The 19,006-nt window shown below is 43.7% G+C and overlaps 1 protein-coding gene across 1 annotated transcript in view; it reads right to left on the bottom strand.

Moving 5' to 3' along the window:
• Positions 1-13,240: 13,240 nt before the first annotated feature.
• LOC144495168 (G protein-coupled receptor kinase 6-like) overlaps positions 13,241-19,006 on the bottom strand; it is a 141,496-nt gene continuing 135,730 nt past the window's right edge. Inside the window, exons 15-16 of the mRNA XM_078215163.1 lie at positions 15,842-15,973; positions 13,241-14,929 (exon numbers count right to left, since the gene is read on the bottom strand). Of these exons, the coding sequence (XP_078071289.1) occupies positions 14,873-14,929; positions 15,842-15,973 (189 nt within the window). The 3' untranslated portion in view covers positions 13,241-14,872. The remainder of the gene's footprint in view (positions 14,930-15,841; positions 15,974-19,006) is intronic.

Consider the following 19,006-nt stretch of genomic DNA (forward strand, 5'->3'; position numbering starts at 1 on the left):
ACTGCAATAATAGATTTTCTGAGCAGTGGTGTTAGCACACACTTCCTAAGAGAAGAACTAGTGAAAGTAGTTGGGGAGGAGTTAGGGAGTGGCATGAGGACAAAAAAGATGCTCTGTTGAGAAGAATTACACATATAGTTAATTTGGACGAAGTAAGAAACAAGTGGCCATATGTGAACTGGGAAGGAATAATAAGCAGAAATTGGATAAGTGAAACAGTAGCAGAGACGTTAATAGAATTAATAGAGGAATCCAGACCACGTAGGGCTCTAATACACAAAGACGAACAGGTAAAGGCATATTACTCTTTAGCGAGAGAAAGAAGAATATTGCCGGGAAAAGGGAAAACAGGGAACTGGATATCGGGACCCCGGTTAGAAGTACAGGCGATAGCGAGAGAAGTGCAGTGGGAAAGTGAACAGGCGATTGACCAAGGAAAAACAGTGTATCGCGTAATAATAACTACAGTACCAAATTCAGACGAATTAAACAACAAAATTTACAGCGATAGTTCAAGGGTACAAACAATGGCAAGTAAGGCCAAGGTGGAGATATTAGGGGATAAGTTCCCAGCCCTTAGAGGAGATATAGCGCATATCTCCAAAAAATGGACCAAGAGGACGAGTAAGTCGAACACACAATGGCCAGAAGGGGGCACATGGTGTGTAGAAAGATGCGAAGATCAGAAAGGGTTATTGAAGAATTATAAAATAAAAGATAAATCTAAAAAAAGAAAGGAAAAGTGAGAAAAAGAGCTGGAGGTACTAGCATTGTTTGAAAAAGAAGGGAAAGAAAGGAGAAGGGCATGGAAGGGAGGTAAGATGCAAATGCCGGTTCAATTCCAGGAAAAGGAGGGATTGGAAGACCCAAATGTAGCCCCGACCCCATACCCGGAGGAACGGAGCTGCACTGGGTTATATCTCATAACAGGCACAATGAACTTTGAGGGAGAATATGATATAAAACAAATAACAAAGGAAGAATGGGTGGAACAAGAGATAGAAAAGAGACGAAACGTTGAGGAAGAAAGCAAGAAAATAGAGGAGGATTTGGATAAAGTAGTCCAGATGAGACAACAGTTGGAAGAAGAAATGAATGTGGTAGACATTTTAGAATGGGCAAAGAAAGCAATAAAAGGGAAGGAAGATGAGGAGCAAGTAAACGAATGTGGACATGATAAGAGGGAAAATAAGGGAAAAATGAGAGGGAGATTAGAAAGAGTGGGAAGTGAGGCACTAGAGGAGAAACCAGAAGAGATGAAAAACAGAATGAAAAAGGAAAGCGGAAGAAAAAGAAGAGAGGGGGGGTGAAAGGGAGTTGATGAGAAAGGCTGGGCAATGCCGGGAGACACAAGAGTGGGTGGATAAGTGGGAAAACAGAGGGGGCTGGACCTGGAAACCCCCAGAAAAAGAAGGGGTAAGGGAAGAATCGGAAGGAGAGACAGAGGATAGTAGTGAGGAAGGAGAGGATCAGTTAGCGATAGAAATACGGAGAAGGTTGGCACGAAACAGAAAACCACCCGTAAAATATCCAAACGACGAGCAAAAAGGGAAAGGGATGCTCCCTGTGCTTCTGAAGGGTAATAGGCTACAATATATTCCCTGGTCAGGTCAGGACTTACCTAATTTGATTGGTGAATTACCGAATATTCTGGATGGGGCCGGAAGGTGGATTGGACAGTTGGAAGCTGGAATGGTGGGAAAGAGGATGGCGCTGGGTGACATCAAGGCCCTCCTGACAAAGGTGTTGGGAATGAATCAAATGAGACTTGCAGGCATCCCTACTGCAGCATATGACCCAGATGTGGATGGAGTACCAATGGATCCATACCACCATGACATCTGGCAGACACTAAGAGGCATGTACCCCAACCGGTTGGACATGAAAACACTGAAGGGGGAACCATTGGGTGAGGAAGAAAATGCAGCCACGTATGTAGAAAACCAGTTGAGGAGATGGAGAAGGGACACAGAAAGGGACATTCTGACAGATCCGCTGACCAACTCCGAGCGGCAATCCTAGAGGGCCTACCGACTTCGGCTAAGTCTAGATTGGAAGAAGTGGTAGGCCTGGAGTCAAAAAGCTATAGAGAATTCTTAGACCATGCCATTCACTCAGTAGAAAGACACCGCGAGGAAGAAAAGAATGCAGGCAAGCAGCTGAAAGACGTACAGCGCAAGCTTCTCCAAGCACAGTTGGAAGAAATTTTAAAAAAAGAAAAACAAAAATCGAAAGAAGACTCCACACCCAAGAAAATGGCACCGATGGTGGCTGACCTAATGGCCGAAGAAATACCCACACCACCGCTAAGGAGAAGTGGAGATGGAGGTCAGCCCAACATAACCTACAACATTTCTGGCTTCCCACTGTCCATGAACCCAGGAGGTTACAATCCAAATTACCAGAACAATTGGAAACCCCAGAACCAGAGCAACTGGAATGGAAAAGGACAAGGGCAGGGAAATGGCAAACTACCCTATCAGAACCAGAAGGGACAGAATCAGGGAAATAACCAAGGTCAGAGACAGGGACCACCACCTGGCCCTCCAGGTGTATGTTGGGGGTGTGGGGAGGCAGGACATATAAAAAGAAATTCAGCGATCACGGGCATTCGGCCTCTGATATTCGGGTAAGCGTTCTCCAAGGCGGCCTTCACGACACACGACGGCGCAGAGTCGCTGAGCAGAAACTGATAGCCAAGTTCCCCACACACGAGGACAGCCTCAACCAGGATATTGGGTTCATGTCACACTATTTGTAACCCCCACAGCCTGCCTGGACCTGCAGAGTTTCACTGGCTGTCTTGTCTGGAGACAATACACATCTTTTTAGCCTGTCTTGATGCTCTCTTGATGCGTTGTTTGTATCTTAAAGACTTGATGAGTTGTAAGTATTCGCATTCCAACCATTATTCATGTAAATTGAGTCTGTGTCTTTATATGCCCTGTTTGTGAACAGAATTCCCACTCACCTGAAGAAGGGGCTTGGAGCTCCGAAAGCTTGTGTGACTTTTGCTACCAAATAGACCTGTTGGACTTTAACCTGGTGTTGTTAAACTTCTTACTGTATTAAAAGAAACCCAAAGCAGATGTAACACACCATTATTACCGGTCAAGAAGGCCAATGGGGAAAAATGGAGATTGGTGCATGACTTAAGGGCAGTCAATGAGGTAGTGGAAAACATGCCGGTAGAAGTACCGAACCCCTACACCCTGTTGACTAATATACCACCTGAAAGCAGATGGTTTACTGTAATAGACCTATTCTCAGCATTCTTCAGTGTGCCGTTAGCCCAAGCAAGTCAGTACCTATTTGCATTTACATATGAAGGAAAGCAATACACATACAGTAGGATGCCCCAAGGATTTAAACATTCACCGCATATATTTAATCAGGTACTAAGAGCAGATTTAGAAGGAATACAATTGGAAGGAACATTGATACAATATGTTGATGATTTGCTGTTGTGTGCAGAAACAAAAGAACAACGCAGAGAGGAAAGTCTAAAATTATTAAAGAGACTAGCTGAAGGAGGACACAAAGTGTCCAGGAAAAAGCTACAGTTTTGTCAAAGAAAGGTAGAATATCTCGGAAGGGAAATAACGACAGGACAAAAGAGGATAGATAGCCTTTCAACAGATAGAGGCTGTATTGAAAGTCCCGAAGCCACAAACAGTAGGGCAGATGATGACATTCTTGGGAATGACAGGATTTAGCTCAGAATGGATAGAAAGCTATGCAGAAAAGACGCAGGCATTGAGGAAAATAATGAAGGAGGCAGGATGTGAAGAACTAAAAACAAAACTGATATGGGATAGAGAGGCCTTAGAGACATTCGAAAACATAAAGAAGGAAATGGCACAGGCACCGGCATTGACTCTACCCATGTATAATAAACCCTTTGATCTTTTTGTAAGCAACAGGGAAGCAGGGTTTGCAACAGCAGTACTAATGCAGGAAAGTTGTAAAGGCAGGAGAAGGCAGGCCATAGCTTACTACAGCACCAAGCTAGATGACGTAGCTATGGGGTACCCCCCCCATGCTACCAAGGCCTGGCAGCGGCCTGGTGGGCATATGAAAAAGCAGCCACGATGGGGTATCCAATAAACATAGACATATACCACAAGGTAGCTGAACTGATTGAACAAGGGAGACTTGTACTGACGCCTGCCAGAATCCATCACTACCGAATGTTGACCACCTTCCCGGATATTACGATAGTAAAATGCAACAAGGTCAATCCAGCCGACTATATGCCATTGCCTCATGAGGGAGAGGAGCATGAGTGTGTAAGAGAAGCAAAAACATTTATGAAACTAAGAAAAGACTTGAAAGCAGAGAAACTAGACACAGAAAGGAAAAGAACACTGTATGTCGATGGCTCGTGCATTTATCGGAAGGGTACTGAGAGAAACTCTCTCGGCGCTTCGGGTAAAACAGAAGTTTGGTTGTGTGCATCATCCCCAGTCTCAAGGAACGGTGGAGAGGGCAAACGGGACCCTCAAGGCCAAAATAAGTAAAATTTGCTGTGAGACAGGGAAAAATTGGATTGATGCCCTGCCACTAGCACTAATGTAATGCAGAAGTCAAGAAAATAGAATCACGCATTTGAGTCCACATGAGATGATGACAGGAAGAGTAATGCCGGTACCAAAAATTAGGGGATCAGGAGGCCCCACACTAGAATGTTTAGATCAAAGCACAAAAGAGTATATACAACAATTAACTGTTATACATAGAACTATATTTGAACAGGAGAAAGCCAAGGAGGAAGAGAATCCAGTAGCAGAGCACCAGATCAAACCCGGAGATCGAGTGTACATCAGAAAGTTCCGGAGGCGCTGGGACGAACCAAGGAGGGAAGGACCATTCGAAGTCACCAGAGTCTCTCCTACGGCTTTGCAAGTAGAAGGCAGTACACTGTGGTATCACTTAAATCATTGCACCAGAACAGTACCGGGAGTAGGGGATGATTGGGAAGCTGAAAATACCGAAGGCCTGGATAGAAGTAGCGGTGAGGAAGAAGAAGAGCCAGGGGAGGGTCCTTCTAGCCATAAACAGGGTCAGACTAGGAATGCAGAAGTTGGAGGCAGTGAAAACGATTCTATGTCTGAGTTGGTTGATGGTCCAGATGTCCAGCTTGATGCCCTTGGCCAAAGCACAGGAGGCGGTGGGGGAGGAGCAGAAGCCCCCTTCCCCACCTGGGACTTGGGGACCATCTCCCTCCAAGACTTTCTTGACCCATGACAGGGAAAAGCAGAGTATAGAAAACGTACACCTAAGACTAAGGGAAAATAAGAAAGTATTGAGGTTAAAAGTACAAGAACCTCAAAGAGAAAGAAAAAACAAGACACTTAAAGAAAATGCTAATAGTAACCCGCCAAGGCGGGTGAATTACAAGAGATCAGTAGATGCAAACACAATCTGGGAAAAGGCACAGAGGAATGAATGGTGGAAATGGGCCAAATACACAGGCCAAAAGAACAATGATGGAAAGGAATGCATAGTTTGTGCATCAGAAAAACCTCGCACTCAGGTAAATGACATCTCTAGCCTATACATCCCAAAGAAAGGGGGAGCACCACCTCCTCCGCGAGTACTGGATTCACAAACAAACCAGTTAGCTGATCTATGGTGGCTATGTAACCCCAAGAAAGGATTAATGGCAAAATTGCCTCCAGACTGGACCGGGTTATGTGCCTGAGTCATGTTGGCACAAAGCACTGTCATATTGCCAATAAAACATGAAACAGGGTTCCAAAGGATGAAGAGGTCATATACTCCTGATCCAGAGATAAAATTGTATGCGATTGGGCAGCCTCGTGGTATCCCCAATGAATTCAAAGCCAGAAATGAAATAGCTGCTGGGTTTGAGTCGATTCTGGTTTGGGTTACTCCCAACAAGAACACTGAATGGATTAATTACATTTATTACAATCAGCAAAGATTTATCAATTATACCGATGATGCTCTTACTGCACTAGGCGAACAATTAGATGCAACCAGCAAAATGGCCTGGCAAAACCGACAAGCACTAGATTGGCTGCTAGCGGAAAAAGGGGGTGTGTGTGTCATGTTTGGAGATCAGTGCTGCACGTTCATCCCCAATAACACTGACTCAGAAGGATCATTTACCAAGGCTATGACTAAACTACGAAACCTGAGAAAAGAGACCCATGAGAATGCTGGGTTCGGTCATGAGGTTTGGAGCTGGCTAGATAGCGTACTGGGAAGGTGGGGAGCATGGTTCATAGAAATCATAGAAACCCTACAGTACAGAAAGAGGCCATTCGGCCCATCGAGTCTGCACCGACCACAATCCCACCCAGGCCCTACCCCCATATCCCTACATATCTTACCCACTAATCCCTCTAATCTACGCATTCCAGGACACTAAGGGGCAATTTTAGCATGGCCAATCAACCTAACTCGCACATCTTTGGACTGTGGGAGGAAACCAGAGCACCCGGAGGAAACCCACGCAGACACGAGGAGAATGTGCAAACTCCACACAGACAGTGACCCAAGCCGGGAATCGAACCCAGGTCCCTGGAGCTGTGAAGCAGCAGTGCTAACCACTGTGCTACCGTGCCGCCCAAACCGTGCCGCGGTTCGCTAAAGCAGGAGTTATAGCAGCAGTAATGATGGTCATCATGGGATTAATGTTTTGCTGTTTTTTGCCTGCTCTGAGATCTCTCTTTACCAGACTGATGGTGCGGCAGATGGTGGCCCGAATGGGTAATGATCAACCTCTCGAAAAAGAAACGAAGGAGTGGGGAAATGTCGAGCTACCCCCACTAAATGGACTCACGATAACCATAATCGAAGCCCAGACTCCTTACCCTGCAAAATCTCTAACCTCATGGCTAGAATATCCCCCATTCTACCATTACACTAAGCCAGGGGATCAACCTGGGATCAATGAAGAGTGCAGGGGGGAATGCCTGGAGCAACACCAAGCATATCTATAAATGAGGTGCCAATCTGGTGAAACTACAACACAGGACAATAGAAAAATAGAAACTAGAAGCAGGAGTACACACTACCAGAAGGATGTGGAGGCTTTGGAGGGGGTACAGAAAAGATTTACCAAGATGTTGCACCATATGGAGGGCATTGGCTATGAGGAGAGGTTGGAGAAACTTGGTTTGTTCTCACTGTAACGAAGGAGGTTGAGGGGCGACCTGATAGAACTCTACAAGATTATGAGGGACATGGACAGAGTGGATAGTCGGAAGCTTTTTCCCAGGGTGGAAGAGTCAATTACGAGGGGCACAGGTTTAAGGGAGATGTACGAGTCAAGTTTTTTGCACACAAGGTAGTAGGTGACTGGAACCCGTTGCCGGGGGAGGTAGTGGAAGCAGATATGATAGTGACTTTTAAGGGGTGTCTGGACAAATACACAAATAGGATGGGAATAGAGGGATATGGTCCCTGGAAGGATAGGGAGTTTTAGTTCAAATAGGCAGCATGGTCGGTGCAGGCTTGGAGGGTTGAAGGGCCTGTGCTGTAATTTCCTTTGTTCTTTGAGTAGGCCATTCAGCCCTTCGAGCCTGATTTGCCATTCATTTTGATCATCGCTGATCATTGAATTCAATATCCTGATCCCTCCTTCCCCCCCATATCCCTTGATCTCTTTAACCCTGAGAGCTATATCTAATTTCTTCTTGAAATCAGATAAAGTTTTGGCCTCAACATTCACCACCCTCTGGGTGAAGAAATTTCTCCTCACCTCAATTCTAAAAGGTTTACCCTTTATCCTCAAACTATGACCCCTAGCTCTGGACTCCCCCACCATCGGGAACATTCTTTCTGAATCTACCCTATCTAACCCTGTTAGAATTTTATAAGTTTCTATGAGATCCCCTCTCACTCTTCTAAACTCCAGTAAATATAATCCTAACTGACTTAGTCTCTCCTCATATGATAGACCACCCATCCCAGAAATCAGCCTGGTAAACCTTCACTGTACTCTCTCTATAGCAAAGACATCCTTCCTCATAAGGACATCAAAACTGCGCACAGTACTCCAGTTGTGGCCTCACCAACACCCTATACAATTGCAGCAAAACATCCATATCCCGATATTCAAATCCTCTTGCTAGGAAGGCCAACATACCATTTGCCTTCTTTACTGCCTGCTGTACCTGCACACTTACTTTCAGTGACTGATGCATGAGGACACCAAGGTTTTGTGAGTATCTACCTCTCTTAATTTATACCCATTCAAGTAATAATCTGTCTTCCTATTATTGCTACCAAAGTGGATAACCTCACATTTATCCACATTATACTGCATCTGCCACACTCAACCTGTCCAAATCACGCTGAAGAATCTCTGCATCCTCCTCACAGCTCACCCTCCCACCCAACTTTGTATCATCTGCAAATTTGGAGATAATGCATTCAGTTCCCTCTTCCAAATCATTAATAGATAATGTGAACAGTTGGGGCCCAGCACAGGTCCCTGCAGTACCCAACTAGTCCCTGACTGCCAATCAGAAAAAACACCCATTTATGCCAGCTCTTTGCTTCCTATCTGCTAACCAGCTTTCTATCCATCTCAAGACATTACCTGCAATCCCATGTGCTTTAACTTTACATAATAGTCCATTATGTGAGACCTTTGCAAAACGCCTTCTGAAAGTCTAAATAAATCATATCCACTGGTTCTCCTCGGTCAACTCGACTAATTAACATTCTCAAAGACTACTTGCATGCCAAACACCATAAGCAGAAAATGATGGACAGAGCTAAGTGATCCCACAACCAATGGATCAGATCTAAGCTCTGCCGTCCTACCACATCCAGCTGTGAATGTTGGTGGACAATTAGACAACTCACTGGAAGAAGAGGCTCCACAAATATCCCCATCCCCAATGATGGAGGAGCCCAGCATATCAGTGCAAAAGATAGGGCAGAAGCATTTGCTACAATCTTCAGCCAGAAGTGCCGAGCAGATGATCCATCTCGGCCTCCTCCGGAGATCCCCAGCATCACAGATGTCAGTCTTCAGCCAATTTGATTCACTCCATGTGAAACCGCTGAAGGCACAGGGTACTGCAAAGGCTATGGGCCCTGACGATGTTCTAGCAATAGTCTTGAACACTTGTACTCCAGAACTTGCCACGCCCCTAGCCAAAATGTTCCAGTACAGCTACAACACTGGTACCTACCCAACAGTGTGAAAAACTGCCCGGGTATGTCAAATACGTAAGAAACAAAACAAATCTAACCTGGCCAATTACTATCCCATCAGTCTACTCTTGATCAACAGTGGTTAGCACTGCTGCCTCACAGCACCAGGGACCCGGGTTCGATTCCCGTCTTGGGTCACTGTGCGGAGTCTGCATTTCTCCCCGTGTCTGTGTGGATTCCTCTGGGTGCTCTGGTTTCCTCCCACAATCCAAAGATGTGCGGTTTAGGTTGCTTGGTTATGCACTATTTCACCAGATTCTTTATCAGTGTTGTCTCGCTGGAACCTCAACTCTTTACAATTTATATCGATGACTTTGATAAAGGAATTGAATGCATGGTTGCTGAACTTGCAGTTGACACAAAGATAGATAGGAAAGTATGTTCTGAAGTGGACATAAGGAGGGTTCAGACAGATATAGATAGGTTGAGCGAGTGGACAAAAATCTGGCAGATGGAGTATAATGTGGGAAAATGTGAAGTTATTCACTTTGGCCGGAAGAATTAAAAAAAGAGTATTACTTCGAGAACAGCTGCAGAATGCCAAGGTGCAGAGAGTGTTCTAGTGCTTGAGTCACAAAAAGTTGGAATGCAGGTACAGCGAACAAGTAAGGCGGCTAATTGAATGCTATACTTTAGTACGAGGAATTGAACATAAACGTAAGGATGTTATGCTTCACTTATGCAGGGCAAATACCGTGTTCAATTTTTGTTTTATTTAAGGAAGGATGTAAATGCATTGGAGGTGATTCAGAAGGGGTTTACCCAAGTGACACCGGGAATGAACGGTTTGTCTTGTGTGGAAAGGTTGGACAAGTTGGGGCTTGTTTCTACTGGAGTTTGGAAAAGGGGCGACTTGATTGAGGAATATAAGATCCTGAACGGTTTTGACAAGGTGGAAGTGGAAAGGCCATTTCTTCTTGTGGGGCACGGTTTTAAAATTAGGAGAATTATTTTTCCCCTGGAGGGTTGTGTAACTTTGGAACACTGTCTCAGAAGGTAGTGGAGGCGGGGTTGAATATTTTTAAGACAGAGTTAGATAAATTCACTTGCCTAACAAGAATCTAAGGTTATCAGGGAGTAGATAGGAATGTAAAACTTGAACTACCAACAGAAGTCATGATTTTATTGAGTGATGGAGCAGCCTCAAGGGGCCGAATGGCCTACTTCTACTCCTATTTCATATGTTTATAATTATTGCCCAAAAAGCTGCCTTGATGTCAAGGGCAGTCACTCTCACCTCTCCCTTGTACTTACATTGTATTAATAAATATTTACACAAGTACCTTCTTGTTCCTGCCAGAAAACATTCTACCGGATGATCATGGTAAGATTCTTTCACTAAAGCAGCATTTCTGTTTGCTCAGAAAAAAGGGGCACTGGAACAGTTGCAAAAGAGGGGGGGGATGGTGGCACAGTGGCATTGTAATCCAGTGACCCAGCGTAATGCTCTGGGGACCTGGGTTCGAATCCCACCTCATCATATCGTGTTTCTTGCAAGGGGTATTTAGAATTCAGATCAGTTTTGCAGGGTGGCAATTTGTCCAGCAAAACTTTTAAATTAGTAGCTGGGAGAACAGGATAAGTACATGATGTATTTATGCAGGGCTAATGCCTTTGTGTTTACTTGGGCTTCCCCAGAGGTTTCACAGTAGACTTTTGATTAGGTGATTGACAGAACAGAGTCATGTGCTCAATGGGAGGAGCTAAGTTTGCAGGGAAAACACAGTTTCTCTTTCATTTCTAAAACAAGCAGTTACTGCCTGGTTCTGAAAGACGACCGACTGGTCTCTCGCTCTCCCTTTCTAGAGGTTGTCTGAAAGCTCCAAAACTGGCAACCTGAGACAAACAAATAAGCTTGCGTTTTGCTGACTAATCTTAAAGAGGGAGTTTAAATCTGTAAGAGGAATATTGCTTGAATTGGAACTCAAGTGAGGTGTAAGCAGTTAAGAATTGTATCTTCTCTTGTTTAAATATTGTTCAATTGTTAAAAGTTAGGCTAATTCATTTGTTATAGTCAAACTGTGTGAAATAAAATTTGTTTTGATAAAAGCTTCCCAGGGTGTCAGTAGAATCGCACCTGGAGTGAAACATCCTACCCTCACATTAATGCCAAAATAGCAAATTGTTGGGGTCTCGTCTGACTTCAAAATATACTTTGGGGTTTCTGATCTGTTACCCTAAAACCAACAAGAGGGAAAAACTTGCTTGATCCCATTCTCACCAATCTACCAGTCTCAGATGCTGTTGACCTTGACAATATTAGCAGGAGTGACCACCACACAGTCCTTCTGGAGACAAAGTCCCATCTTTACATTGCGAATACCCTCGATCATGTTGTGTGGCATTACCATCATGCTAAATGGGGTAGAGTTTGAACACATCCAGCAGCTTAAACGTGGGCATCCATGGAGGTGCTGTGGGGCCATCAGCAGCAGCAACATTGTACACAACCACAATCTGTAACCTCACGGCCCAGCATATCCCCCACTCTACCATCACCAATAAGGTGGGGCATTAACTCTGGTTCAATGAAGAGTGCAGGAGGGCAGCAGCAATGTAAATGATTTACCATAATTGCACTGAATGGCAGAGCAGTCTTACAGAACCGTACATTGCATTCCTGCTCCTCATTCTGGAAGAGGTTGTTCCGAATTCTCTGTTGGATTTATTAGTATTTATGACCCCTTAGTTTTCAATTCCCCAAAAATGGAAATATCTTCTCAGTCTATTCTATCAAACCCCCTTCATAATTTTAAAGATCTCTGCTAGGCTACCTCTCAGCTTTCCCTTTCCTGGAGAAGAGAGCCCCCAGCCTCAATATTTTCTGATAAATATTCCCAGAAGGTGCAATTATTTATTCAAAAAGTGGCCCAAAATATAGAAACCTCAAAGCAACATCATTAAGTATTCAATGAAAGGAGGTTGCAAGGAGGCTTAGGTTGAAACCGGAGAGAGGCAGAACTTCGGCCAACAGCAGGAGACATTGCAACAGACAGGGAGCGCAAACAAAGTCTGAAATGAAATGGATAATGGAGGCAAAACAAATGTGTAGATAATTTGATGAATGGTTGTGCTGTTGAGGATTTGATTCATTGTCACATGTATTAACATAGAGTGAAAAGTATTGTTTCTTGCGCGCTATACAGAAAGAGCATACCGTTCATAGCGAAGAAAACGAGAGAATGCAGAATGTAGTGTTACAGTCATAGCTAGGGTGTCGAGAAAGATCAACTTAATGCAAGGCAAGTCCATTCAAAAGTTTGACAGCAGCAGGGAAGAAGCTGTTCTCGAGTCGGTTGGTACGTGACCTCAGACGTTTGTATCTTTTTCCCGATGGAAGAAAGAATTTCCGGGGTGCGTGGGGTCCTTAATTATGCTGGCTGCTTTGCCGAGGCAGCGGGAAGTGTAGACAGAGTCAATGGATGGGAGGGTGGTTTGCCTGATGGATTGAGCTACATTCACAATCTTTTGTAGTTTCTTGCGAACTTGGTCAGAGCAGGAGCCATACCAAGCTGTGATACAATCAGAAAGAATGCTTTCTATGGTGCATCTGTAAAAGTTGGTGAGACTCCAGAATGAATGATTTAGTAAAGATTCAGTATGGGCGGCACTATGGCACGGTGGTTAGCATGCTGCCTCAATGCCAGGGACCCGGGTTCAATTCCAGCCTCAGGTGATTGTTTGTGTGGAGTTTGCACCGTGTCTCAGTGTCTGCATGGGTTTCCTCCGGGTGCTCCGGCTTCCTCCCACAGTCCGAAAGACATGCCGATGAGATGCATTGGCCATGCTAAATTCTCTCCCAATGTACCCGATCAGGCACCGGAGTGTGGCGACTAGGGGATTTTCACAGTAACTTCATTGCAGTGTTAATCCACTTGTGACACGAATAAATAAACTTTAAATCAGAGCACCCTCTCCATCTGTTTGCACTGCACGTGTAACTGAGAACTGGGAATGCTGCTGAATGGGAGAATTTTGAGAGGATGAGAATGAATGAGCTTTGTTCATGAGGATTCAACTTCACAAATATCAGACAACGGAACCGTATACAAATGGCAGTATTTATTAATTTAAAACGCTCGAACAGAATAAAAAAAAGAATCCCAGTGATACTAGGCAAGAACCGAAGATTCCCAGTTGAGGAAGGATATACACACTGGATTTAAAAAAATACATGACTTATATTAGCACAAATCCAGTCACCAAAGTGTAATGGAATCAGGCCTGTTCAACATGAGATTGTGATATCTAGGTGCAGAGATGCCTGATCATTAACAATTTTGCAGGTACAATAACTACATGCTTTTTTGTTTTAAATACAATTGGAAAATCTCTTGAGAACAGGCAACATCTAAAAAATAAAATGGCACTTAGTGCAAGACATTGAAACCACGAAAGTGAGTATTACGGAATAAAAAGATCATCAACTTAAATCCTTCACAGCTTCTGGTAAATGAATCAAAAGGTAAAATAACCAACAGGAAGAAGGAAAAAAAACTCAAGTTTGGTACAGATGAATCTGATGTCATCACAACGTCAGGTTTATAGATAAGCTAAATATGGGAATGCTTCCACAGATAGATCAACGAGGTTACAAAACTTTCAATGAATTACCAGGGCCACTGGTTCACCTTGGCTGACTTGAGTCAAGTTCGGCTTCTATCGTACGGGAATCCGGGAATTTTTAACTCACATGATGTGCAATGGAATCAGGCCTGTTCAAGATCAGATCCTGATATCGAAGTGCAGAGATGCCTGATTATTAACCCATTTACAGAACACAAACGAACCAAATAATGATGTCCTGACTCATTTAAATTTCATTTTTATTATTAGGATAGGATTTTCATTGGCAGGTCAGGGGGCAGGAGGAAGGGGAGGAGTCACATTCTAATCGGTTTGGAATTAAGAGACATCAAATGCATCTGTTTCTTATTTGGGGCTTGGAGAATTGCATTCTGTCCTATTTTCCCTGAAGAATATAAATCAGTGGCCTTAGTTAAGATCTGTTTTAATGATAAAACGTTAGGCCTATGAGCACAGCAACAAGGATTCAATTCCAATAGAACTACGGTAAATTAACTGAAAACAGAGAATTCACAAATTGCATTGAGGCAGACTTTACCTGGACCACTATGTGCTACTCCAGGCCACGCATGTACATATGTATATTTATATATACATATATACATTAAACAAACATATACATTTACACGCACACACATGCATACACATACATACTCTGTGGTATACTCATTAGCAAGCACCTAGACAGCAAATGCTTGTGTGCATAGGCCCACTCTGTACTGAAATAAAATCCAGCCAAGTTAACTCTTGAATTACAAGTTGCAAAACAGCACACCACAATTAACATTGCTGTGCTTTATCAGTTTTAAAAAAATAATTAAAAATAAACTTTTAAATAGATAATTCCAAAGTCATTCCTGCTAAAATTAATGTGTGCATTCAAGTGGTACTTAATATATGGCTTCTTGTACAACTTTAGTGAAAATATACATCTAGGACATAATTCAAGTACAAATGTACAAAATATGTAAACTCATACAGCAGTTTTTTTGTTGCAATATAATACATTTTAATACATGTTCCCAGTTTAACCTGAAATATATCAGTTTTCTTTTCTTCTCGTGTTAACGTATGACGACCTTGGCAGCTACAGAATCTTTGCAGGGTCGTCTTCATCGTCACTGAAGCTACTTTTAAAACACACCTAGAAGAAGAAAATGATAAAACATTAGTTAATGCAATTAGAACCCTAGAAATGCTACAGCACAGAAGAGGGCCATTTGATCCATCTTGTCCATGCTGACCCAAAGATACCCAGGTGTCTAATCTGGCATGGTGGCACAATGGTTAGCACTGCTGCCTCACACCGCTAGGGACCAGTGTTCAATTCCCAGCTTGGGTCACTGTCTGTGTGATACAATAATGGTTAGCTTAGTCGGGCATTTTGGTCAGCATGGACCAGTTTGGGCCGAAGGGCCTGTCTCCATGCCATAGATTCTATGATTCTATTAAAATCAGGAATGCCACAAGTCCAAAATTGGTGGAGTGCAGATATCCTGGAGGGTGCAGGGTAGGAGGCAATTACAGTTATAGGGAGGGGCCCTGAAAAGATCTGAAACAAAAGATGAGATGTTGCTTAACCTGGAACCAATGTAGACCAGTAAGGAGAAGGCCACAGGAGTGATGGGTAATTTGGTGAAAGCAGAGTTTTGGATGACCTCAAGTCTACAGACAGTAGAAAGTGGAATTCTGGCCAGGTTTGTATTGGAAGTCATGTTTGGAGCCAGCAAAGACATGGATGGATCCTTATTCTCTGACTCAGGGCAAGAGGTGCCAAACACTGAGCTATTCAAGTCCTCTGAAAACATGGCCCTCTTAATATGGTTTAAGTGATGCTTGACTTCTACAAGATTGAAAGATGGTTAGAGCCACTTCCCCAACACAGGGGTTAGGTATGGATGGTGCAAGTGACAGGGGCTGTACCAGAAGGATGTAGAGAACCATACCTTAGAAATGGATTGAAGCTCATCAGGGGAGGTGAATGAAGAGAAACTTGGTGAGAAAATATTAAAGGGGGACAGAGAAGACATCTATTGCACCATTAAAAGTGGCTTACCTCACGTCTGCAAAGCCTGTACAACAGGCCCCGTTTTGGAGGTGGATTAGGCTTGTTGCTGTCCAGGTCTGGTGATAAGGCCCCATCAGTCCCATAAGTATTTACCTCTTTAAAACATTCCGTATCGATCATCTGCAGTACAATTTTAAAAAAATCTATTTTACAAAAAAAAGATTAAATTGGCAACTTTTTTTGGCATTCATTCTCAGGATTTGTACACGTCATTGGCTAGGCCAGCATTTATTGCCCCTCCGTGACTGCCTTGAGGTGGTGATGATATAGCCATCATCGCACAGCTCAATAGTGTTTTAAAGCTGATGAAACACTTCCTGAAACGTAGTCATTGTTTTCGGAGACCCAGCAGACAATTTGCGCATAGCAAATTCTCAAAAAACAATGTGATAATGAGCAAGTCATCTCTCTTTTGTGCGGGATGCCGATAGGGGAATGAATATTGGTCAGCACACCAGGGAGAATGTCTGTTCAAATTAGTGCCGTGGGATCTTCCATCTGAGCCCAAGACTGCACGGGCGGCACGGTAGCACAGTGGTTAGCACTGCTGCTTCACAGCTCCAGGGACCTGGGTTCGATTCCCGGCTTGGGTCACTGTCTGTGTGGAGTTTGCACATTCTCCTCGTGTCTACGTGGGTTTCCTCCGGGTGCTCCGGTTTCCTTCCACAGTCCAAAGACGTGCGGGTTAGGTTGATTGGCCATGCTAAAACTGCCCCTTAGTGTCCCGAGATGCGTAGATTAGAGGGATTAGCGGGTAAAATATGTAGGGGTATGGGGGTAGGGCCTGTGGGATTGTGGTCGGTGCAGACTCGATGGGCCGAATGGCCTCTTTCTGTACTGTAGGGTTTCTATGATTTCTATGCACCTCTGACGATGCAGCACTCCCTCAGTGGAGTGATTTTGATTTGATATATTATTGTCACATGTATTAACATACAGTGAAAAGTATTGTTTCTTGCGCGCTATACAGACAAAACAAACTGTTCATAGAGAAGGAAACAAGAGAGTGCAGAATGTAGTGTTACAGTCATAGCTAGGGTGTGGAGTGTGGAGAAAGATCAACTTAATGCAAGGTAAGTCCATTCAAAAGTCTGACAGCAGCAGGGAAGAAGTTGTTCTTGAATTGGTTGGTACGTGACCTCAGACTTTTGTCTGTTTTTCCCGACAGAAGAAGGTGGAAGAGAGAATGTTCGGGGTGCGGGGGGTCCTTAATTATGCTGGCTGCTTTGCCGAGGCAGCGGGAAGTGTAGACAGAGTCAATGGATGGATTGGGCTGCATTCATGACCTTTTGTAGTTCCTTGCGGTCTTGGACAGAGCAGGAGCCATACCAAGCTGTGATACAACCAGAAAGAATGCTTTCTTTGGTGCATCTGTAAAAATTGGTGAGAATCGTAGCTGACATGCCAAATTTCCGTAGTTATCTGAGAAAGTAGAGGCGTTGGTGGGCTTTCTTAACTATAGTGTCGGCATGGGGGGGGACCAGGACAGGTTGTTGGTGGTCTGGACACCTAAAAACGTGACACTCTCGACCCTTTTTAGTTCGTCCCTGTTGATGTAGACAGGGGCACGTTCTCCTTTACGCTTCCTGAAGTCGATGACAATCTCCTTCGTTTTGTTGAGATTGAGGGAGAGATTATTGTTGCTGCACCAGTTCACCAGATTCTCTATCTCATTCCTGTACTCTGTCTCATCATTGTTTGAGATCCGACCTATTACGGTGGTGTCGTCAGCAAACTTGAAAAACTTGAACATCAGCCTTAATGTTTGTGCTCAAACCCTGGAGTGGGACTTGAACCCAGAAACCTTGTGATTCAGAAGCGAGCATGCTACCAACTGAGCCACAGCTGACACAATTTTAAATTGGCGATAATTTAAAACAGCTTCATGGACTCGAAAGGCGCTTTATTTTTGAATATATTTCTTAAAAGAAAAATTGCAAATTCTCAATTTGAACTAGCTTTATCTGGACAAATTAGTCCCTCTTGATTACTAATACAGTAATCCTGACATCATATTAAATTTATAACATCAAAACATTATTTTGTTTTATTCCTTCACGGGATGTGGGCGTCACTGGTTGGGCCAGCATTTATTGCCGTTGAACTGAGTGGTTTGCTCAGCCATTTCTGAGGGCATTTTAAGTGTCAACGAAATTGCTGTGGGCCTGGAGTCACATATAGGTAAGGATGGCAGCAATACTTCCCTAAAGGACATTAGTGAACCAGATGGGCAATTGACAGTGGTTTCATGGTCATCGTTAGGCTTTTATTTCCAGATTTTTACTGAATTCAAATTATTAATAATAATAATTCAGAGCTTCAGAGAATTGCATGTTTGCAAAATGCTGCAATTACTTTTTAAACATGCCTTATGGGTATCCTGCATCAAAAGCATGGCGTAAATAACCAGGAGACAGCATCACACAGAAAGAAACCATTCAGCCCATTGTGTGTGTGTCAGCTCCATAAAAGAGCTGTCTAATTATTCCTACTTCCCTGCTCTTTCCCCAAAGCTCTGCAATTTCTTTCCTTCTCAAGTATTTGTGCCATTCCCTTTAGAAAGTTCTGATTAAATCTGCTTCCACTACCTTTTCAAGCAGTGCGTTCCAGATCACAGCCCATTGCATCAAAGAATTTCTACTCATCTCATCCCTGCCAATCCCCTTAAAATTGATGGCCTCTGCTTACCAACCCTTCTGCCACTGGAAACAGTTTCCCCCCATCTACTCAATCAAAACACATCACAATTTTATGCAGCTCCATTAAATCTTCCCTTAACCTTTCCCTGCTGCACGGGGACCAATCCCAGTTTCTCTACTCTCTCCCCATAACCCAACAGTCTCAAACCTGAGGCCATTCTAGTAGATTCATCGTGCACCCTCCCAAAGCCTCAGCATCCTTGGACATAATACCTCAGTTGAGGCAGTATTAAGTCTTGAGGCCTTGCAGAGGGTGGACGTGGAATATACCGGAATGGTCTCCGGGTTGTGTGTCCTCAGTTGAGGTGGAGCCAGCGGTTTATGAAGGTTTACTAGAACTTTCTGGCTGTGATGGTATCTCCCCAAATCAATGGAACAGACAAAAAGGGGCCAGAACACTTGGACTAATCCGAAAAAGACGAGGCACGCTTCCCTCAATATTGGCTCACAGGAA

Source organism: Mustelus asterias, chromosome 6 (assembly GCF_964213995.1).
Source record: "Mustelus asterias chromosome 6, sMusAst1.hap1.1, whole genome shotgun sequence".
Lineage (NCBI taxonomy): Eukaryota > Metazoa > Chordata > Chondrichthyes > Carcharhiniformes > Triakidae > Mustelus > Mustelus asterias.